We start from the raw sequence: 23732 nt of genomic DNA on the forward strand, positions 1-23732 counted from the left end.
TTCAGAAAAGATCATAGTAACAGGGGTGCCCAAGAGCCACTCAATGGCACTGGGAAGGAAAGCATTTCTGCACCCTGGCTAGGCGTGCATAGAGCCACAGGAGCCCTGACCCATCAGGAGGTGAGGAGCAGGGAAAGGAGAACTCACAGGCTGTCATCAGGGGACAGGCTGTCACTGAAGAAGGAACAGTTCTGGCTTTCCATCTCTGCAAGCCTGGAGGGAAGAGAAAAAGGTTGAGATATGGTCAGAGACACCCTAAATGTCTGCTCAGCTGCTTGCAGACCCTCTCTGCAGGGTCTCCCACCTGGCCTGCACCAATGTGTCCTTCTGCACAGGCTCTGGAGAGCTCTGCCTTTTTAAAAACCAAAATACACTGCTTCCCTGGCTGTAAGTCTCTAGAATAAAGAGCTGCTGCTGTGCAGTTGGCTCAGCCTCCACTCTCACAAGCAAAGGAAAGGGATCCAAGAATTCCAGCTCCAGCCCAGGAGCTGAGCTACAAGTAGAGGCTCCCTGAACCCCCTGGGTCCCCACAGTGAGGGCAGAGGCACCACAAACCACAGGGCAGCAGCAGTGGGAAGCTGGCAAACAGCTCTGGTGAGGACACAGAGCAGAACAACCAAGGGAGAACCCATCCAGCAGCTCACCCTGGACAGAGCAGGAGGCTGCTTCACTCTGCTATCGAATGCATGGTCTTCACTGCCAATTTACACAGCCCCAGCCACATCCCAGCCAGGTTTGCCTGGCTGTGCAGGGTGCTGGGGCAGCTGCAGGGGTCTGTGACCATCTGTGTGCCCCAAAGCCCCCCCACACCCATCAGGGCCATGCCCTGTGCCCCAGCAGGACAGCAGAGCCCTGGGGTACCTGCTGGCAAAGTGCTCGATCCTGGAGTGGGTGTCAGCGTGGGGTAACATCGGGGAGGAGGCTGGGCTGCAAGAGAGGCACACTGGTCAGCAGGCTTGGCACAGACTGAGCCCTCCTGGCTGAGAAGGGCCAGGGATGGGCTGGACACAGACTGAAATCTCTGTCCCTCCAAGAACAAGGTGGCAGATCACCCCCAGAGCAAGTGCTCCTCCAGCCCTCCCCCAGGAGCCCTGTATGAGCTGAGAAGCTCCTTCCATCCACAGAAGCCACGGCTCATTCTGGGCCTAGAGACAAAATCCAGGGCCCAGCAACTCACGTCTCGGAGCAGTCAGCCTCGAGCACAGACTGCACGGGCAGGTAACCCCTCTGGGGGTGCTTGCTGAAGTACTGCTTGGACCTGAACTTGTTCTTCAGTGTTGTGGCAAAGTCCCTCATGTTCTCACTGGATGTGGTCTGCAGAGACACAAATGTGACACAGGTGCCTGTTTAATGGACAGTGGGGAACCACAGCTCAGCACCCACAATAAGATATCACCCCAGGCTGGGCTTGAGCTCCATGGGGGAAGAGGCAGAGATAAGGAAGCAAGGAGGGCACACAGCAGCTCTGTGAGCCCATCATGGGGCCTGGCACAGGCCAAGCTGGGCACTGGGGCCATGCATCCTGCTCACCACGAGCCCCAGAACAGGGACACAGGCAAGGGATCACTTGTGGGGCTGCACCAGCCCAAACATCAAAGGCTGCTGCCCTGCTCTGTGCCAGGGCCCTCCCAGCCCAGCCCAGCCCAGCCCAGCTCCTTACTGGGGTGTAGTACTCCATGATGGGGTAGTGCAGCTTGTTGCCCTTGCTGGCTCGCCCCGTGAGGAAGCAGGTCTGGCAGATATCCACATTGAACTGCTTCAGGCTCCGATACCTGCAGAGGTCAAGAGGCCATAGGGAAGCACTGGAAGTCATCAAAACACGTGTTTAAAGGCCAAGAAGAAGTCAGTGGGAGGGGACAGAGGTGGCCTGAGTTGCTCTAACACCCCAGTGAACCCACAGTGCTGATGAAGTCCCCAGGAAAGCACTCTGCTCCTTCCCCTTAGCTGGCACCTGCTCTGCTCTGCCAGGAACACGGCTGGCTGCAGAGCTCCAGCTCCCCCCAGAGCAGCTCAGCTCTGTCCCTGGGGCCAGGGTCCCGTGTCACAGCCCTTACCTGAAGCCCTTGATGGGGCACTGGCGGCACACAGAGCACTTGGTCTGGTGCTTCACCTGCTCGGCCATGGTGACCCGGTGCAGCACCGCCAGCCACACCATGGACTGGGGCTCCAGGTTGGCCCACTCCAGGAACTGGGACACCTCAATGGCAGACTTCCCATTGCTCTGGGGAGGGAGAGCAAGGGGCTGCTCAGAGCTGGGGCCTGGCTGCCATGGGGTGCAGGTCCCCTGTCGCCTCGGGAGCCTGTCCCCAGCACAGACAGGGCCAAGGCCATCACCCCGCACTCACAAAGCGGAAGCAGCTGCGGATGCTGGGCTCCACATTGCTGCCCCCAAACGCTGCCACCTCCCCCAGCTGGCGAGGGACCTGGATGGCCTCGTGGAGCAGGACCCCCAGGTGCCGCTGGTCACACAGGCCCCCGGCGTTGGCCACCTGGCTGAAGAGATCTGCGGGGACACAGACACAGCTGAGAGCCCAGCAGGCATGGGGAGCAGGGTGTGGGGACACCAGGGACCCCACTGACCTCCCCCAGCACAGGAAGCAGGGTGTGGGGCACACCAGGGACCCCACTGCCCACTCCCAGCACACACACACAGCTGAGAGCCCAGCAGGCACAGCGAGCGGGGTGTGGGGACACCAGGGACCCCACTGATCACCCCGAGCACAAGGAGCAGGGTGTGGGGCACCCCAGTGCCCACCCCCAGCACAGACACACAGCTGGCAGCCCAGCAGTGGGCAGGCATAGGGAGCAGAGCACACCAGGGACCCCACTGCCCACCCCCAGCACAGAGCTCAAATACAAGGAGAAACCTGAGCTATGATTAAATAACTTTTATCAGTGTCCTTCCAGCTCCTAATAACCAGTTTAGTGTCTTCTTCAGACATACATCATCTTATTAAACAGCCCCAGACAGCCTGTCCTCTATGAATCAGCCTAATCCCTTCATTTAACCCCTTGGTGCTCCCTATGCTGCACAAGATTCCCCTCCACAATATTCCATGGTTAAAATGCAGTGAGGAAAACAATTTGCCTGAAACCTACTTCCCCCCCAGCCATGCACCCCCTGGTATTTTCCTTCTGGAGAGCACTGGATAACTGTCCTGTGTGCCTTCTCTGCACTGCTCCTCGCAGTGCCATGCAAGCAAGATCACTGCAGCACAGGCAGTGCACAACAACACCTCCTAATTTCAGTGGGTAGGCCTAGGGAGGGAGGGAGGGAGAGGTGATGATGCAAGCAGCTTAGTCACTGCAGGAAAGCTGTTTCCTTGCTCTTCCTGGGCAAGGAAGGTCTGAGCCAGGAAACAAAACCACTCCTGTCTTCCCAAAGTGAATTCACAGCAGGTTCTAGGGGAGGCAGACAAGGGACTCACACTGGAACTTCTCCTTGACCTCTGTCCCACACAGACACGCAATGCCCGTCTTGAAGGAGAGAGCCCTCATCTTCCCGCTGCGGCCACTGCAGGACGAGAGATTGCACAGCTCTGCAAATGCCCCAGAGCGAGGGTTTTTTGTCAGGGGGGGATCATCAAGGCAAGCACACACCAGGCAGCCTCCCTCACTGCCAGCTGGAAGAGCAGCACAGGGGTATTGTATTTGCAGGGAGGAATGATGCATCTGACTCCATGCTCTCAGAAGGCTAATTTATTATTTTATGATACTATATTGTATTAAAGAATACTATACTATACTAAAGAATATTGAAAATACTTACAGACTGTTACAAAGCTAATAATGAAAACTCGTGACTCTCTCCAGAGTCCTGACACAGCTTGGCACTGATTGCCAATGAGTGAAAATAACTCACACCAGAAACCAATGAAACAATCCCCTGTGGCTAAACAATCTCCAAAAGCAAAACACAGGAGAAGCAAATGAGATAAGAATTGTTTCCCTTTTCTCTGCGGCTTCTCAGCTTCCCAGGAGAAAAATCTTGGGCAAAGGGATTTTTCAGAGAATGCAAATGCCACATGGGGGTTTCCTCCCAGGCCTGGCAGCCCCAAAGCTTGGGGGACATGGAGGGACCTACTCTCCAAGCACATTCCAAAGGATCAAAACACAGGAGAAGCAAATGAGATAATAATTTATTTATTTTTTCTCTGAGGCTTCACAGCTTCCCAGGAGAAAAATCTTGAGCAAAGGGATTTTTAAATGCCACACAGGGGTTTCCTCCCAGGCCTGGCAGCCCCACAGCTCAGGGGACATGGAGGGACCTACTCTCCAAACACATTCCAAAGGAGCAAAACACAGGAGAAGCAAATGAGATAAGAATTGTTTCCCTTTTTCTCTGAGGCTTCACAGCTTCCCAGGAGAAAAATCCTGAGCAAAGGGATTTTTCAGATGCCACACGGGGGTTTCCTCACAGGCCTGGCAGCTCAGGGGGAGGGAGAGGTACCTGTCAAAGACGTTGAGCAGCCAGTTGAGGCTCATGTCCACACAGAGGGGCACGTTGACCAGGATGCCCCTCTCCTCCTCCAGGCGCTCATAGAGCGCGGTCAGGCAGTGGATCACCTCCACCACGTCCATCGCCCGCTCGCTGGGCTGCAGGTCGTGCTCGTTGAAGATTTCCAAAGCCGTGCCCAAGGTGACCATGTCCACTGCACAGAGGGAACAGAGGGACAGAGGGGAAATGAGAGAGATGCTGTCCTGCCCTAACCTGGGGCAGTGTTGGTCCCACTGTGTTGGGAAAGATGCTGGTAAGGATGGGGCAGCTCCTAGAATTTCTCTCCTGCCTGTAAACTTGTCCCAAAATACCACATCTCCACCTTGAGCCACCATTCTCTGTGACCCCTCTTCCTCATTTCTGTGTCCAGCCATGGCCATGAAAATGCCCCCCAAGGAAGGCTCTGTGCAGAGCCCAGTGCTGGCCTCTCTGCATGGGCCAGGTCCCGATGGGGCTGGTGTGGGGAGAGGAGGGGGCACAGACCCACACAGACCCTACAAGCAACTGTCCAGAGATGGATAAGTCCTGTCTCCAGCTCTGACAGGGTGAGGGAATTAAGGCACAAACCCAAAACAGGGCTAGGACAGTGTGAGCTGCTCTGCTTTCAGATTTCTATGACTGCAGGTTGTACGTGCTACTGAGTTAGCAGCCAGCAATACTTCTTTCCTGAAAGTCTTTCCATCTTTGAGACCTTTTTATATTCACAGTACCCAGAGGACTGTGTGCCTTTTCCACACTGTAAGTTCACTCTATGGATAAATCCTCCCTTCTCCTGTCAAAGCTGCTACACTCGCACTGGGAAGCCCCAGTTTCCATGCCAGGGAGTATCACTCCTGCCCACCCTCGTGTCCACACTGCCCACGACTGCATATGGCTCTGATCCATCCCTCACTGCCTCTTTCCTACACAGCCACTCCACCAAACTTCTCGTGATGGGAAAGCTGCCTTGGCAATCTCCTCGCCCTTTTCTCAAGTATATCTTGAATAAAGAGTACTTATTCAAGTCACTTCTGGAATGGAAAGAAGGCAACCGTGCAGCACGTGAGATGCAAAACCAAGGATGCACAAGCAGCACACAGGAGAGCTCTCCTTTGCTCCTCATCCTTGTTTCCTCTCCACACCTTGCCTGCTGCAGCATGGACACTTTAACAGGGTGGCAAAAGCTTTCTTCCATTTGCATTACATCATCCCTGAATGTCCCTGAGTACAGGACAGCCTGATCACCATAGTGTTATGAGAATACTTCACAGCCAGGGTTTGACTCCTTTGAGAACCCAAACTCCTCTTGCCCTGACTCACTGCCTCCTTCCAGCCCTCTCACAGGGCTGTCAAGGAGCACAGGTCTGCCGGGCCCCACTGCTGCTCCCCTTCATGAACAATTAATTCAGGAGGATTATTTCCCCCAGACTGCTGCTGCTTAATTTCGACAGAGTCTTAGGTGAGAAGTTTTGTGAAAAGCTCTGAACAGCCAAGGATGCTGCATCTATCACATTCCCACCTGCCTGCTTGCCAGTTCCACCAGAAACTCCTCAGCAGTTTCCAGGGAGCAGCTGCCTCTTGGAGAGATGTTTGAACTCCTGTTGTATCATGTTCACCTGGCTATGAATCCTCCAGTTTCACCAAGGGTGCAGAAGTCAGGTTTATTTGCTCCCTTCCTTCTCTTTCAGCGGTGCAGTCCTCTCTGTCCCTGCCAGTGAGGCTGGTTTCATCTCTCAGTTACACCCACACCTCCTCCATGCTCCTTTGGAGCTGCTTGGTGAGCTCCTGCCTGATCCCACAGCTTTATAACCCTGAGCTGGAGCACTTTGTTCTCACATCCCTTTGGACAGCACCTGCCCTTGGGTCATCTCCACCCCAAGCTGTATGAAAGGCGCTGACACAGACTGGCACATTTGCTCAGCTTCCCAAGCTCATCTCCCTGGTTTCTCCCCTCAGCTGCCCATCCCCTGGTGCCTCCTGCCTTTGATGTGCTGATAAAAGCCTGTGTTAGCTTAAGCCTTCACCAAGGGAGAGCAGCAGGAGGGGAGCCCTTCCCACACTCACATCTCAGGGCTTTCTGCACCCGCCGCAGCTTCATGGCCGTGCGGTACGCCGAGAACTTGATGTTGTTCAAATCCGCTGCAGACACACAGGAAAACAAGAATTAAACCACAACACCCTGATCCCCGGGGCAGGAGCAGCAGCTGCAGCTCTCAGAGCCAGCAGAGCACGTGCAGGACAGTGAGGAGCAGAGGCTGGCAGGGGTCACACCCCAGTGCTTTGGGGGACCCTGTGGCACAGAGGGGAGCAGGTGGCCTGGGGGGATCTCACATGCACCCCACGCTGCAAAAAGGCAAATACTGCACAAAGAGTTCTGGGACAGCCTCCTTACCCAGCGTCTGGTACAACTCTGTCATCTTTGGGTGGTCCCAGCACGTCGTCTGGGCCTGGTGGCTGGAAGCAGAATAGATGGAGACCAAGAGTCAATGTGGTAACCAAAAGGTGCAGTGAGAGATTAAAAAAAGGTCCTGGCCAGTGCTGGGAGCAAGTGTTTCAGTGTCTGCAGACACTGCTGCATCCCCCTGAGCACACTCCCCAGCACAGCAGCAGGAAGGATGCCCACAGCAGGATATCCCCACTTGCTGCCAGCCCCCTCCTTTCCTTCCAGCTGGGGTTTCCCCTCATCTTGGGCATCCCAGCAGGCAGGGAAAGCCTGGATCTGCCAGGCTGAGGAAGCCCTGCCTCACTGGAGGTGAGTTATGCCCCCCTCTCCTCATTGCCCAGTTCCTGATCCCTCCAGGCCAGAGGAGGCCCCGGGCTGTGGCAGGGAACACTCACTTGATGTAGTATGGCACTTTGTTGGGGGAAATGGCTCGCTCCCAGGGCACCTGGACAGAGGCTGCAAGGAGAGAAACACCTGTCAGATCAACACCAAATGCTCCTCTAAGCTGCTGGTACTTCTGATGCCAGCCCTGGCACAGCAGGACTGTGCTAGCAGGTGCGTGCCTCTGAAAAGGCTGCACACCCCCAAATCACCAGCTGCAGGTGTTGGTGCAGGCAAGGGGATGATACCTATAAAAAAGGCACAACTGCTGGTCTTGTTAGAGACATCTCGCCTCTCGAGCCAGGGGCTTTGTATCTGGCTGAGCTCAGAACTCAGGAAGAGACATTTCCTGATGTTTTTGATGATGCCGAAAGCAACCTTGTGGTGACCAGTGGGCAGGGCTCATAGCAGATGGGATTTGGGCACACAGACACAGCACTGCCTCTTATGACCAGGCTCAGACACCCAAAGCATCTGTTGTTCCTGCTCTGTGTGCCAGCTGCAGTGTCTTGGGAAGATGAGGATCCATCCCCTACCAGCTGCCTGCCACCCTGTGTTACACAGAGGATGGAAGCCATGGCCTGACACTCATATATTTTCCTTTTTCACAGGTAATGTATCAATTCCAGCAGCTGGAAAAGTCATTCTTCCATTCAGGTAGGAGTATGCAGCCTGCAGAGAGGAACAGGCCAGTGAACCCCACTGACATCCAGAGACCCTGCAGGGCTCAGCATTCCCAAGGATGGAGCCCAGGCTCTGGAGCACAACCTGCTGCCCAGCCTTGGCGGGCTGAGAGCTGTCAGCCAACAGCTCTGATCTGTAAAAACAGCATCCCTCTGCCTTGCCCCTGAATGAAAACCTCCTGAAAAGGCGCATTTTCAGCCTCCAAATAACTAACAGGGGATATGAGGCACTGCCTTTTCCTGCCATCTGTTGTCTTGCTCTGAGGCTGACACAGTCCCAGTGTCCCCTGGGAGCTGCTGTGAGTGTCACAGCTCTGTGCTCTGAAGGGAAACAACACTCAGAACTACCCTCGGTCCCACAGGGTGAGACAGCACAATGCCAGCTTTGGTGAGGCAGCACAATGCCAGCTGTGGAGATGCCTCCTGCTTTAGTCCCACAAGGTGAGACCAGTGCCAGCTTTGGAGGTGCCCCCTGCTTCAGCTCCCATGCACCAAACACCAGCCTGGGCACTTTTCCAGCCCAGTGCATGGCTCTGGGCTCAGCAAGAGGACTTTGCACCCTGTTTTGCTGTGCCACAGCCCAGGCTGCTGTGCAGAGGCAGCCTCATGGCAGAAGCCAGGGGATCACTCACGTACAGGAGAGGAAGTGCTGGGAGCCTGGTCCAAAGTCCCGGTGGGCATCTTGGAGCTGCTTCAGGCGTTCGTTTATGGAGGCCTGGAGAATTGAAAAATAGCTCACTGCCAGTCCAACAGGCATTTTGGATTGATGACCCGTTCAGGAAGGTTTGTGGGTGGACTCAGACATGGCCCAACACACAGATGCTCTCTGCAGATTCACCACTCTTTCCTCACCCTGAACTGATGCTCTTCTCTCCCAGGAACACCAGCTATACCATCCTGCTGTGCCAAACCTTACTTTATCCTCCTTGAAGGATGTCAGCAGTGAGAGCCCTTCCCAGCACCCTCCTGCCCATGGTTTATTTGCAGTGCTTGCTCCTGACTCCCTCCCACCTGCAGCTGTTTCCAGCGGGTGTTGATCTGCTCCAGGGTGCGGGAGCTCTCCATGCACAGGTGCACATCTGAGATGGCCAGCTGGTGTGCAAGGTCATTGACCACCTTCACCCCATCCTTCATGGGGGACAGCTCCTCTTTGAACAGCTGGAGTGCAGCGGGGATGGGGACACAGAGCAGGGGAAGAAGGAAAAGAAGCAGGTGAGTAGCCAGGACTTGGATCTGATTCCTTTGCTGCAAGCTAGGGTGGGCTAGGGACTGCCAAGCCACTGCTGACCAACCCTGCCACAGGGTACCTTAGCAGGGGAAAAAATACCCAACCCAATCTGCAGCTAACTAGGCTGCAAGTTACTCCTGATAAATTGAATTATATTTAATGATTAAATTAAATTTAATGATAAACAAAATGGGGGCTGCAGATTACTCCTGATAAATTAAATGGGGGGCTGAAGATTACTCCTGATAAATTTAATGGGGGGCTGCAGATTACTCCTGATAAATGAAAAGGGGACAATGACTCAGATATGCTGAGCCACTGTACCTGTGTAAGGTCTGTGCCATGACAAGGTGCTCAGGGCACTGCTGGCCAAACCCCCCCTCACAAAGCAGGGGGGCTGTGGGAAGGAGCCCTTGGCCCTGGGATCCCAGGTGATGAGGCTGCCCTGGACTGAGCAGTGCACGGAGCAGCTCTGCCAAGGCTGGAGCCTGCTCAGAGCCAGAAGTACCTTGGTGGACTGGATGTGCTCGGGCAAGGAGTCGATGAAGAGGTCCCCGATGGGCTCCCAGGTGTCCCGCACGCTCTCAGCCTGGTCCAGGGTGGTGCTGAGCTCCTCCATGGCTCCTTTGATCTCCAGCAGCTGCTCCAGGGTGCGCTCGATGTGGCGGTGCTGGTCCACGCAGCGGGCTGTGAGCTTCTCCCAGAGCTCGCTGGCCACGTTGGCCTGCTTCCACACAAAGCGGCTGATGTTCTGGACGCGGTGCCGCGGAGACACATCTGGCAGGGACAGAGGGAGCAAAAATGAGAGCCCAGCCCAGGGCAGAGAGGGGCAAGGGGTGGAGGGAACACAGGGAAATTGGAGATAAAATAATCGAGGGAAAACTGGGCAAAGGGAAGGAAAACAAGTAATAGTAGTATCCATAGCATCCATCTCTGCACCAGCTCCCCCTCTCTATCCTCACAGGCTGTGCTGCCTTCTAAAAACACAGAGCTACCCCAGAGCACATCTGGTGCTGCCTCATGAGGTGCCCCCATGATGGACTGCACAGGAGCCTTTTCCTGGGACAGCAATGCTGCTCTGTGCCAGTCTGACCCTTGGCACTGGGCACAGCCTGGTCTCACACCATGGTGTGGGGCAGAGCGCTGGTGTGCTGCTCTGTGCCACCACAGCCACCTCCATCCGACCCTCTCCGGGCCAGCCCAGGAGGAGCTGTAAAACCAGAGAACAAAAAGGGGGCAGCTCCACGGACCTTTGCTTTCCAAAGTTGGTTCTTCTAATTCCTCAAATGGGTGCTGGGAAAGGAAAGCCTGTGCTGACTCCAGGACAGAGTAAATGTATGGCCCCCGAGACTTCACTTCTTCCATGAAAGCCTGGAGAGCAGAGCACAGAGATCAGACAGCAGGCTGAGCCAGAAAGCTGTGCCCTGGCTGCCCCCTTGCCAAATGCTGCAGTGATTTATTCACCCCAAGGCACAAACCTCCCTGGAGGCACAGAGAGAAGTCAGTGTCAAGAGAAATATTTTTGCAGTTCAGGGAAGGAATGACCACCTGGCAGAAGGTGGCTCCTGCAGAGGTTTGGCCTGGAGTGGGGAGGCAGAGCAGCAAGCCCAGGATGGTGTGTTGAGCCAGGGCTGCACAAGAGGAGCTGTTTTATTTATGGTGCTTTCAGAGGCACTGCTTGGAGATGCTCTTCACTCGTGCAGTGAGAGCATGGCCACACTAACAATCCTTCCAGCAGCTGCTCAGCAACAGGTCCAGCTGCTGCAGGAGCAAGGAGAGGAACAGCAGGATGCCCCAGAGCAGCACATCTGTCAGAGGCACACTGGTCTAGCATGTCCTCTCCTCCCCTGCACTGCAGCTCCCACACCAGTGCTGTCTGCTGATGGGCTGTTTGTGCACCAGCAAGGATGAGGGATAGCAGCAGTAAACACCTTAATTTTGTTTTCAAGGTAGAAACAACTAAAGCCCAACAGGCACTCGCAGTGAGAAGAAAATGCTGTGAACTTGGGAGCAGGGGACTCTGATCTGCCTGGGTGTGTACCCCAGTTTCAGGTATGATGATAACATGTTCCTGCAGCCACAGGATTGCCCCTAGACCAGCTTTTCCAGGCTGCAGGATCCCAGAAGCAGAGGCCAGTGAGAGGGAGGACACAGGGAAGCCACTACAGAGGACAGGGTCCATCACCAGCTGCAGGTGACTCGAGGCTGTAATGTGGGTTTGCTGTCTAAAACCAGCTGGGCTCTGCCTTTTCTCAGAGCAGAGATGGAGTCCCTCAGGGGCTGGCTGTGGCATGGCAGTGACAGAGGCAGGGCTGTGCACACACAGGGCAGGAGCAGGGCAGCAGCAGAACGCACCGCGTGTGTCTCCTTCTCCTGCTGCACCAGGAGAACATCGCCCCGCAGGGGCAGCTGCGCCGACAGCTCCTCATCCTTCTGCCCCAGCCAGTCTATGATCTCCTGCAGAGGCACCTGCAGCTTCCCACTGTGGTCAGAGAAGGCCTCCAGACGAGCCCTGGCAGGGGAGCAAGGACAGTGAGACAGACAGACAGGAGAGGAGCGGGTTCCCTGAGGAGGGGAAGCACAGCACCATGGCTGGGTGCTGACCCCAGGGACTGGCAGCACACATTAACATGTTAGCATGGGCTGGGCATGACCCCCAGGACATCCCCAGGGACTGGCAGCAACCTTAGCCAGGGGCTGTGCTGACCCCCAGCCAGCAGAGAGCCTACACTGCCAGGTGGGGTAAGGCAGGAGGCAGAGGGGACAAGGACCTGGAGCCATTCCTCACCCTGGAGCCCAGAGCACAGGACAGCCATTCTGTGTTTGCCTGTGGGTCAGAACTGCTCTGGCTAGCAAGGGGGGCTTGGAATGGCATTTACATGTCTGGGCAGCTTCCAGGAGCCTTAGATTAAGGCAGGAGACAATTAACACGCCCCAGTTAAGCTCTCTGTCGTGCTGGAGCTGCAAAGTCTGGCAGTCTGGAAGGCATGTTCCCCTCATGCAGGAGAGAGGGCTCCCAGTGAAGGGATGGGCACAGAGGAGGTGCAGGCAAAGCCATGGGGCAAAAAGAGAGAGGTGCAGAGGTGGCAGAGGACAGAGAGAGCAGCAGAAAGCAGGAGGGAAGGAGGGGAGGGAGGAGAGCTTGGGATGGGTAGAAATGGAGGAGATGCTTTCCAGCAAAAGGAGTTCAAAAGCCTGTGGACCAGAGGGGGAGCTGAGCCAAGGTCACTGTGAATTCATGGGGCTCATCAAGCAAAAGAGTTCAAAAACCTCCTGACAGTCAGAAGCAGCAGGCAAGGCTGGGAGGCCAGGCCAGCCTGGGGCTCACTGCAGGCACGACTCTTACCGAAGGCTGTGGGATTTTTTTTTGATCTCGTTCCAGCAAAGATTCATCTCCAGAGGGGCCTGGGGCCCGGCAGCACTGCTGGGAGCCCGGGGGGTCACACACGAGGGTCCTGCACCATCCTGGGAGGCTTCAACCTGGGCAGAAACAGAACCACACTGCATCCAGAGACTGCTGCCTGCTGCTTTGGGAACTTGCCTGGGGACACCCAACCCACTCTGCCCTGACCCTGACTGGATTTTTGACTCTCAAGGGGGCTGCCCTGCTCCTTAGGTGGTCTGTTAGCAGCTCCCAGGAAACTCCTGGGATGCAGTGCCAGTGTTACCTTGGTTTTTTTAAGATTTTCTAAGCCTTCTGATGTTGACATTCTTGTAGTGAACTTTCTCACACACTTTCTGTAAATAACTCATTGTTTTGCGTTCCTTTATGGAGGAGGAGAAAGTTGATAAACTGTTGGTTTGTCCAGTGTCATTGGAGAGGTGGCACTGTCACCCTCCAATCCACTGCCACTCTTGGAAAACTATAAATGTTGGAGTCAGAAAATAAACTCCCCTTCTTTCTTCACCTTGAGAGCAGCAGCGTGAGCTTGTGTTCTTTCGTGTCCTACAGTGACAGTGCAGCTCCAGCAGCACTCAGAGCAAAGGTTGAAGGGAGGGTTCACTGCTCATCTCCTGTTCTCCTCAGCTATCCAGCAATGAGCTTATCTTGCTGAGAGCTGTTAAGCCAGAGCTGGTCCTTATGTGTCACAGAGCCTACAGGGCTAATGATGATTTTTCCCATGTTACACAGAGCTGCTGTGCTTCGAGAGGAGGCTGATCCTGCTGTTCCCAGGGACCAAGGGGATCTGCCAACATCCTCTATGCCATCCCCAGTGCTGGCACTTGCCACCTGCTCCTCTACAGAGGCTCCAGGATATTCCCTGCCTGCATGGCAAATCTGAGAAGCCACTTCTCCTCCACAGATGCTGCTTCTCCTCCGCAGCCCTCCAGAATGAGCAGCCGTGGGAAGGGTGCTGCAAAAGGCCATGGAGAGGAGACAGCAAATCCCAACCCAGCCAGGCAAGGGGGCACATCCAGCTGGAAAAACTGGGTTCTGATCCCTGGACAACAAATCCTTGTTGGAATCCTCTCCTGAGCCTTCAGCACTGTTTCATGCCCCTGCTCACAACACACTCTCTGCACGTGCTGGTGACAGCAACACACAGCATCAAAAGCCCCTGGCACAGGACTCAGCAAGTGAGAGGGGATTTTCTCCCCAAAAAACACAGTTTGTTAAGCAAAACACATGGACACTTCCCCATAAGTGAGACATCAATGAGCTGTGTTGGAGAAATGGCAGCATTTCGATCGAATGCTGCTTTGATATCAGAGCTTGCTTGAGATAATTATCCCCAGGTGCTTAATCAACCATAATTAAATGTGTTAGTACTTTCTAAACAGCATACAACAGGCCAGATAAGGGCAGCTGCCTTGGGGGAAAAGCAGCAGCTCTTGCAAGGGGAATGTGTACATACATACTTGTCACTTGTGCTGTCCAAGGGCTCATGGAGGTGTCTGGAGAAGCAATTCAGCCAAGCCGAGGGAAACAACAGGCAGGAGAAAACAACCAGACAAGGAATTTGGCTGCACAGCTAAAAATACCCCCTCCACACCAGTTCTCAGAGAAAAATCGAGTGATCGCCAAGAGTGGTGCTAAGTTTGATTCATCTAAAAACATCCAACAGGCTGTTCTCTGCCTCCCCATCCTGCCACTCCAGAAACACCAGGAAAACAGAGAAAACCATCACCCACAGAGTTCACAGGATTCTTGGGGCCGCAGATAATGATCCAGTGAAGCTAAAACTGCTGCTTGCACATAGAAAAACCAATACTCTGCATGTGCAGGTCAGTGCCAGGGAACTCTCCAGCCCTCCCCTCTATCCCAGGGGATTCCAAAGGAAGGATCAGCTCTACCTGGGTGCCACCACAGCACAGCTCTGCAGACAACCCAGCCCTCCTGGCCTTATTGCACAAGTTAAAAGCCCACCACGCCTGCAGCTCCCATGCATTGTAGACAATCACGTAGCAGTGACCAAGCAGAGAGCAGGTGCTGAACACCTGCTTCCCTAGGACAAGCCCCCTGCAAGCCAGCAGAGAGAAAAATAAATGTTTTCCTGTTGGGGAAGATGAAACAGGGAAGCCTTATAAATATGATTGCCTAGCAAAAGATTTGGAGAATATGGAAACTATAAGCAAGATTGAAATGAAAGCAAGCTTTGAGATACCTCAGTTACTGAAAAACGAAAAAACAATGGCATGGCCAGCTGAAGGTAATCCCCTTTTGATGGAACAACACCCTCTGCTTGCAGACAGGCCCAAGGCTCAGAGCAGACCCTGCCAGCTTGGCAGAAGGGGCCCAAAGAGGAGTTTTTAGGGTTTAAAATGTAACACAGTATAGTAATATAGTGATTCTTATAGGCTGTATGTAAATGCTATAGAATTTGTATATTGTACTAGATTGGTTAGTGAGAATTAGAATATTCAACACAGAAGATGATTTATTGTATTGTAACAGGAACTTTGCTCGCTTGCCCCTCTTACTTGCTTACCCCTTTTATGCTCTTATGCTTTTGCTCTCTTACCCTTTTACTTTTTCACCCTCTCATCCTCTGCACCCCTCTCTTAGGTCTGCTCTGAGCTGTGTTTGGCAGCTCCCAGCAGGGCCCTGCACCCAGGCCCTTTGCAATGAACCCCAAGTTCCAGCCCTGGCTGCAGAGATCTCTGTCTCTATCAGTCCCAACCATGGTACCCCCATCACTCCGACACTTTCCCTCTGAGCATCCCCTCAGCATCCCTTCCCCAGAGCCCCGGACCCTCACCTGTTGCAGGTTTATGCTGTGACTCCCGCGGGCTGTGGCCGCTGCCCCTCGCTGCTCCCAGCCCCACTGGAGGAACAGGCATCGCTCCCGCAGCGCCCCGGGCAGGAGGGGGCACGGCACGGCCCGGAGCCGGCACGGCCGGGCACTGACCCCCCAGGAATGCACAGGGGGCGGCAGCCATCCCTGCCAGCCTCAATCCCAGCTTTGTCCAGCACATTCCAGCGGCCTCCAACCTGCCCCAACCCCGCGGCTGCCCTGGGGCACGGCGAGGGCAGGGATGTGCCCATGGGGACAGCCCCACGGGACAGCAGGTGTGTGCAGGGCTGTGCTATTCACACTGCCTCTGAACAGAGAGAGGCTCTGAGACAAGCAGAGAAGAGGGAAAACACAATTCTTATCTCGCTTGCAGTGCCTCTGTTGGGCTAAAGTAGAATGCAATATGGAGATTGTTTACCCAAAGTGAGGATGTTTTGTTCCCTTGGCCTGTCAGGGCCAGGTGTGTGTGTGTGTGTGGGACTGTCACGGGACAGTCAGGACAGAATCAGAGATGAGTGCAGTTCTGGGCAGTTGTGAGCAAGAGTGAGTGCAGGGCAGATTCAGTTTAGATACAATGGACATAGTACAGTATAATAAAGTAATTCATTAGTAATTAATTAGCCTTCTGATGACAGAGTCAGATGCATCATTCTCTCTCCCTTTGTCTGAGTCACCTTTGATTTACAATACAGGGTCACTGGAAAAGCCATCCCTGCGAGGGCAGGGCAAAGGGGATGTGCTGGGATGCCCAGCACAGACCTTGGCTCCAATGCTGGAGCACACACAGCACACAGGGGTGTTTGCCAGGAAAGAGATTTATCCAGGAAATCATCCCATCAAGCCTCAGTGACCCAGAAGGTAAATAGGTTCTTGAGATCTGCCCTTGTTGTCCCCCACGTGTCCCTACACAGTGTTGGGTACCAGCAGATGTTCGTGCCAGCCTGGACCAAGTGCCAATAGTTTCTTTTTGCCAAAAAGCTCTGGGCTGGCTTCTTGTGTCCCCCACAGCCTTGACGCCCAGAATTTTTATCGTGCTCTCTTCCACCTACAGGGAGGGAAAGAAAAGCTCCCAGTATCTCCCCCTCTGTTCCCAGAGGGTGCTGCCCTCCCTGTGGGACCAGCACAGCCAGCTCCTCTCCTCTGCATCCCTCAGGTCCAACAGATGGGAGAGCAGCTCCCAGACTGGAGGAGGGGGCTGCAGTGAGTCCACAGCTGAGGAAGGGCTGTGTGCAGCCTGCCCAGAGCTCTCAGCAAGGACAGAGAAGCTGTTTCCTAGGCACCAACAGCAGCCCTTCCAACAGGGAGCTGTCATTAACACTGCTCCTGCTCCCCCTCCCCTCCTCTCTCCCAGCAAATCCCACAGGGCTCTGATCCCTGCTCAGCAGGTCAGGAAGGCTTTTCCCTGCTCATCCTGTTCTATCCCTCTCCCTCCTCACTTCATTTGCCAGGCTGTTTATCAACCGCCCCTGGCCCACAGCAGCACTGTAGCAGCCACCCTGGGGCCAAGAAACCCTGACTGAGCCACCAAGAGCCTGCCCCTGCCTCATCCTTGCAGCTGGAGCCTCTCCAGAGACAGCTCTGCCTCCCTCCTGCACACCCCAGCTCCCTGAGGCAAACAGGTCCAGGCTGATGGTCAGCCAGAGCAGGGAGAGACCTCAGGCTCAGCCCTTGCTTCTCATGCTTGAAACACAACAAAAAAGGAAAAGGCAGAGCTGGGTCCTGGTTTGTCCTGGGGAGAACACTGCCAGTGCCCAAGGGAACCTTTGGCAGTGCCCAGACAGGTGAGAGCACCCCGGGACCAAGGGCTAAAGAGGGATCCACAGCCTGGCAGAGCCCAGGCAGTCTCTCCCCACAGCAGAGGTGCTAAAGCACCTCATACCAGCCCAGTGCAGAGCACAGGCAGCCTTGCAGACAGCTGCCAGCACACCTTTCTGTCCTTCCATCTGCTCTGCCATTTACCCAGGGTCCCCAGAGACCTTCCTGCCCCTCTGCTGAGGAGCCTGGTGAAGGAGGAGGGACACCAAGATCTGTCCCTCGAGATAATTAGATTACTAAGAGGTCAGATTCCTGCTCTGCCTTACAGCATCAATACAACCCACCAGGGGCTTATTTCCAATCTCCTCTCTGCAACCAGGAAGAGTAGAAAAGCTACATTTTCACCAAAAGCTGACATTCTTCCAAGTTTCCAGGAAAGAAAAAAAGCCCAACCAAATACATGAGAGGTGTTTACAGTAACCTCTCATTCTTTATTGTGGAAGAGCTCAGAGTCCAGCTCTGCAGGTCTCTCCTCCCCTGCTTTGGGGAGCACTCTGCAGCAGCAGTGCCAGAGCAGAGCACACGCTCTCCTCCTGGAGTGATGGGGGCTGGAGCTTGAGCCTCCCCTTCCCCAGGAGCAGAGGGGCTGCTTTGCCCCCCAGAAAGCTGCAAGATGTGCACAAATCTGCCAGAGAAGGGCTCCAGGGGCAGCTCTTACCTGAGCGAGCGGGCGGGCAGGGCTGCTGTGCTGCGCCTGGGCCGGGAGGGGCCACTCAGGACACGGAGGGAGGACATGGAGCCATTCCTGCATCACCAGGGGCTGCATCAGAGCTGATGGTCACGGGCATGGAGCACCTGAAAGGCAGCAGCAGAGTGCCTGGGTCAGCCTGCACCTCCTCACAGAGCAGAGCCCCTTCCCAGCTGCCTGCAGCGCTGCCACCACAGCAGCTGGAGACTAAAGGAAGCATTTTTAATTTAATGTACTTCTACTGGTGCTGCAATCTAGTTTCATCTAAGCATCCAACTCTTTTCTTCCACCTGGTTATGCAATTTGCTGTTAGTGAGTCCCACAGACTGCACTGCACTTTTAGAAAGGGTTGGATTTCTTGAATTGTACAAGATGCCCATGGTTATAGAAAGGGACAGAGGATCTCACTAGCATGGCCATTGCTCTAGTTGTGGTTGAGATAACATTCACTTTCTTCCTAGCAGGTGGTACAGTATGGTTTTTAATCCAGAACAACTTATGTTTAGATAGAACAGACATTTTTCCCATAACAGACAACATTTTCAAACATATTTTTTCCTTTTATATTCAGAAGGCAAACTGCCTAGAGCCCCAGCTTCATGTATCTCATGCTGTGAGCTAGCTTTTTATGAGATTTTGCTCATTATGAGCTATAAAATTCCCTTCATTATCCCCATTTTTGAACTGCATGACCTGTAAAGCCAGTTAGCAGTGGCCCCTGGACTATTCCATAGATCAGAAATGAGACCTCTGCTCACAATGCTGCTGGGTTTTGTTGTTTGGACTCTAAATGAGCTAAAACAAGGATTCATTTAATTGCTAGCACCATCTCAGCTTTATGGAAAGCCACGAGAAATAGAGCTCAGAGAAGACTTGGTGACTGCTTTCCTACTTTTACAAGGTGAAAATCACCTGCTCCAGCAGACAGAGCTCATGGCTGCCTGGAGATGAGGCTGCTTGCAGGGCAATGAGTGATGCTGATGGAAGGAGGCTGCTGGCTCCTTCACCCCAGCTCAGCTGGACAGCTGGGGACCCCTCCTGCTTGGCAGGGCAGGGCAGGGCAGGATCAGGCAGCACATCCTGCACTGACAGCAGCCACACTGCACAGCTGAGGAGAAACCCCCCTGGCCCTGTGCACGCTGCCCATCCCTGGCACCTCCACAGCCCTCACTGCCCTGCCTGAGCCTCCTCTGCCTCTCTGCCCTCAATTACACACATTAAGAGATTATCCTGTGATATTTTTTTTTTAAATCTCTGAATGATTTTTACAGCTATAATGCTCTCCCTTTCCAGCAGAACAGCCTGTGCTGAGCTCTCCAGCAGGCTGACAGTCCAAGGTCTCGTCCTCTCCCTCTCCTGCCCATTAGCACCAATGAGCACTGCAGGCTGTGCATCCCTGCTCCTTCCCCCATGCAGGCAGGGGATTATCAGGGGATTACGAGACCCACATTAATCATTATAAATTCCAGGGTCTTCAAAGCCCTGCAGCCTCTTGGTGCAAATTCACCACACCCAACCCCAAGGGTACAGAAGATTTCTGACAGAAGGTAGCACCACCTCCTTTTCCTCCAGTGCTTGTGCCATGTGGGCTTTGTTCCTCTAAATGACACTCAATCTAGCTGAGATACAATTCTCAGGGTGTGGAAAGCTATTTTTCCTCAAAGCCCCTGACAGAGGAATGCCCCTGAGCTCTTCCCCAGGACAGGGAAATCCATGGATTTTCCAGTGAGGTTCTGTGATATCTCACTGTAGCTGCCATCCTGAGGCCTGGGTTTTCCTGTGCCACAGTGCAGTGAAACTGCAGAGGTGTGTGCTGGCCAGAGGAGTTCAGTCAGCCCCCCAACAGCACACACACACCCCTGGGCTCTCTGCCCTTAGCCTGGCCCCTGGCAGTGCCTGCCACCAGCACAGAGAGCAGGAGCAGTGCTGGGCAGGTCAGCAGCTCTGCTCTGAGTGCATTTTGCTGAGTGACAGCTGTGCATGCACAGGGCAGGTGCACTCTGAGACAGGGGTGGGTAACCCTGCTCCTGCAGGTATCCATGGAGTGTGTCCACGCTCCCTGCCAGCATCATGGAAACAAGGACAGGCATTGCTGCACTCCTGAGGGCTGTCTCCTAACTCCTCCAGGGATGGCAGAGCCCATCAGGACACAGATGGCACAGGGAGCTAAAGCCTGTCCAAGGCAGCAGTCACAGCACAAACTGAGTGCCAAGCAAAGGACACTGCCCAGCCGTGTCCTGTGCATCACCTCCCTGCCAGGAACACCAGAGCAGGGTGGAGGGCAGTGCCTCAGCTGCCCTTTGGCACTCTGCAGCAGCAAACACAAAGCCCAGAGGTAGAGAACCCAGATGGGACTGAGTGAGCTGCACAGCAGGCAGCACAAAGGAGCACATTCAGGGGAGAGAGAGACAACCAGACAGAGAGGCACGTCTGCAGGCAAGCCAGCAGCTCCACGGGACCCCCTGCCAAATTACCTTCTATTGCTGGAACCAAGCAAGGAGAAATGCTCTTGGATCTGCTCTGCTTCTCTGCTGAGGCACACAAAACAGCTCCAGTTCTGGCACTCCTACCTCAGTGCTTCATACAGCTCTGGGGCTGGGCACTGCAGCATGTGGAGCAGATTTTGTGGATGCTTCCTGGCTAAATTCCTGCTGCCTGATGCCTCCTCCTGTCAAGAGCCAAACCTGTGATCCACTTTGCCTCTCCCACACCACCATCCACCTTCTGAACTCTGCTTTGGGTTGGTGCTGGAGCCCCAGTACACAACAGCCAAGGTTCAACATCATTCAAACCAGATTGAAGTGCAGACAACAAGAACTCTCATCCCCACAGCCTACTCCAACCTCTAATTGAAAATGAGTTGAGAGATTCTCCTTTGGAGGGCTCAGTGAACAACGTGGTCGGGCTGTTCAAACAGATACAAAGTGAGCTTGGTCCCCTGGGCAGGGCACATTTCTGTGCAAGCAGAACAAGCATCAAGGCTCAGGTGAGAATTCCCACAGGTGGGCACTGCAAGAAGCAGCTGCAGAGTGCCCATGGAGCAGGGACTGGGGCACTGCACTCACACAGTGCAGACAGCAGGAAGGGAAACCCTTCCACTGGTGTCTCTCACCTGTCTGTGCTGGAGGAACCACTCCAGGCACAAAGGTGTCAGATCAGAGGCATCAGGTACAACCTCCTTACCTGGGGCTGTTTTGCCTCCTCCCCCATGCAGAGCACACAACACTTGAATCTGCTCTCAGCTAAGAAATGAAGCAGTGCATGTTCCACAGTGCTGTGTGAGAGCTCCCAAACACTTCAGTACCCAAACCACTACCACAGCTGAGACTTTGATGATCCTCTAGCTGAAAAATGAGAAAGCAAAAAATCTGGATGTTACTTTTCAACAGATGAATGCTTGGGCATTAAAGGTACTAAAACCAAAATAATTGCCTTTTTTTCCTCTTCCTACTTGTTACAAATTCTGGAGAGCACTGTCCCACAGCACTGGAGAGCCTGTCCCACTTCCCCCTTTCCAGGCAGTCTGACAAAGGCAGCTGGAACAGCCTTTGCCCAGCCAGTCCTGCTCCAGCTCTGTCACACAACTCTGCACCACCCAGGGATCTCTGTGCCCTCTCTGCTTCCCAGACCTGCTGCAGCAGCTCCCCTGGCTGGCTGGAGAGGCTGCCCCAGCTCCTCAGCACCTCTTCTCCATCCCAGCCAAAAGGAAGGTGACAGCTTGCCACCAGTGCACATGGTGCACAGACTTCTCCAATTCTGCTGCATTTGTTTAAAATCCTCCTGATAGAAACCCATATCCAAACTCCCCCAAACAGTTTGGGAATTCACAGTTCAGTGAGGGAATTCACACTGCAGCTGACCCTCCATGGCTAAAGCAAACCCCCAGGATTAGAAACCTGCCACAGGCAGTAGACTGTAATGTTGAATTTCCAGATCAAGAGGTCTCTCAATCACAGGATTTATGCTTTGAATTCCTAATTTCCTCCTAAACATTCTTCCCTGAAACTTTCCACTTCAGATCTTGGCCCATAAGGAAAAAAAAAATGGGAACATCTTGAGGCAAGGCAGCTCAGCTCAGCCTCTATCCCATGAGGAGGGTGGAAATACAAACATGTTCCCTGCTGCTGGAAATGTTAATGGCTTTGTTGTTGTTTAACTTACTGTACAGAGAAGTAATAACACTTTAGCTCAGCATGTTCGGTGTCCTTTCAGGGGAAAGGTGGGAGGTTTGTGGATATTTCAGAGTTCAGCTCCCATGTAGATGCTAACAAAGGCAGCATTCCCAGGCTGACAGACAGCAGGACTCCCTCGATAGAGTAACAACACATCCTGTTTCAGCAAAAAAAATTATTTTCTGCACTTGTAAGTAAATAATTTAAGCCTGAGATCGCAGGCCAGATGACCTACTTCCCAAGACCCCACTGGTCAAGGTTTGGTGAGAGAAAAGCAACCTTTGTCCCAGTGGGATCAACATCAAAACAACAGAGAGCACTGGCCCTTCATCTCCATCTCTTTACAAACCCAGAATAGATACCCAAACACACTCCCACAAAAATCAGCCCAACATTTTCCTGGTGTTATGTGCTCCCATGTACCCTGAAAGGGACTGTCAGCAATCTTCCACATGTGGGAGCATTTCCAACCCCATCATCTGAGGGTTAAAAATCCCAGGGGCCAAAGCTGGGCTTCACACTGCACTTCCACCAAAGAACCAGGGCCCCTTTATTAATTAAAATGAAAGGTGATTCAATTAAGCACCTGTGCATGAGAAGTAACATAAAACCTTGGTTTATCTGGTGGTGAGCAAGCAGCACAAGATGTGTTATTCACTGAGGGTGGGTCAAGTGGGGACTCTTACATCTAATGAGCTCCTTTCTTAAATGGCCACTTGGACTTGGAGCTCATAACCAAAATGTTATTTTAATTCAATGGATAAACAGGTGCCACACATCTTAATAAGGAAGCAGCATCCTTTCCCCTGGCTCACTCACTCTCCATTTTCCTAAGCAACAGAATACACACACTCACACAACCTCAAACTGAAAAATTTCCCCAGTTGGCTTTGCACTAGGAAACTGTGGTGATGATGATGTCCCCACCTCACCAGGTGAGTGTGGGTGTATGCCCACAACATGGTCATGCAACACTGACTACCCTTCTCTAGCTCAAAAATAACTTAGGGAATTTTTTTACAGGAAGATTGAAAAACCTACATTTCTTTTGCATATCATTGCAGACTCCCAGCTGGGTTTTAAGTTGCTCCCTCTAAAGCTCACTTTTCCTAGGAACTCTTCCCCTCTCTTAGCAGCTTAAAGTACTGAGATAATGACTCGAGCAGGCAGAGGAGCCAGCTGTGAGCCCACAGCCCCGCTGGGCTGGACACAGAGGAGCTGCTGCCTGCTAGACCTGACAGACAGAAGGAGCAGGAGAAGAGCAGGCAGCAACCTCCCAAAAGGGACGGCAGAACAGGGGGAAAACACTTGCTTAATGACTGAAAGAAGGTTGCACCGAGCATAAAAATTGAACATTCCTTCAGAAATGTGGCTCCTGTAGCCCTGAAACTGCCAATTTAAACCAGTAAAAACCTCAAGCTTTGCCTTTCTCCTCTAAGCACCTGAACCTCCCCTGCTGCTGGAAGCAGCAAACAAGTTTTGCTGCATTGTGAAAAGCACATCACCCATTTGCCAGGCTGTGTAACTGATCAACAACAGTGGGAAGAGCACACCCACACTCAGCTCTGATGGCCAAGGCAATGCTGACTCCTGGCTGCCTTGGCACTCG

At 53.6% G+C, this 23732-nt stretch overlaps 1 protein-coding gene across 1 annotated transcript in view; it reads right to left on the reverse strand.

The window, feature by feature from the left end:
- The window catches only part of DRP2 (dystrophin related protein 2), a 30398-nt gene that overhangs the window by 4440 nt on the left and 2226 nt on the right, over nucleotides 1-23732 (reverse strand). The window contains exons 2-19 of the mRNA XM_058813953.1: nucleotides 17922-18058; nucleotides 12559-12692; nucleotides 11568-11724; nucleotides 10463-10583; nucleotides 9721-9989; nucleotides 8996-9142; nucleotides 8621-8699; nucleotides 7316-7376; nucleotides 6870-6931; nucleotides 6542-6616; nucleotides 4451-4652; nucleotides 3429-3514; nucleotides 2346-2503; nucleotides 2055-2221; nucleotides 1661-1772; nucleotides 1178-1314; nucleotides 862-927; nucleotides 148-213 (exon numbers count right to left, since the gene is read on the reverse strand). Coding sequence (XP_058669936.1) covers nucleotides 148-213; nucleotides 862-927; nucleotides 1178-1314; nucleotides 1661-1772; nucleotides 2055-2221; nucleotides 2346-2503; nucleotides 3429-3514; nucleotides 4451-4652; nucleotides 6542-6616; nucleotides 6870-6931; nucleotides 7316-7376; nucleotides 8621-8699; nucleotides 8996-9142; nucleotides 9721-9989; nucleotides 10463-10583; nucleotides 11568-11724; nucleotides 12559-12692; nucleotides 17922-18029 — 2207 coding nt within the window. The 5' untranslated portion in view covers nucleotides 18030-18058. The remainder of the gene's footprint in view (nucleotides 1-147; nucleotides 214-861; nucleotides 928-1177; nucleotides 1315-1660; nucleotides 1773-2054; nucleotides 2222-2345; nucleotides 2504-3428; nucleotides 3515-4450; nucleotides 4653-6541; nucleotides 6617-6869; nucleotides 6932-7315; nucleotides 7377-8620; nucleotides 8700-8995; nucleotides 9143-9720; nucleotides 9990-10462; nucleotides 10584-11567; nucleotides 11725-12558; nucleotides 12693-17921; nucleotides 18059-23732) is intronic.

This window comes from Ammospiza caudacuta, chromosome 14, assembly GCF_027887145.1.
Source record: "Ammospiza caudacuta isolate bAmmCau1 chromosome 14, bAmmCau1.pri, whole genome shotgun sequence".
In the NCBI taxonomy this organism is placed as follows: Eukaryota; Metazoa; Chordata; class Aves; order Passeriformes; family Passerellidae; genus Ammospiza; species Ammospiza caudacuta.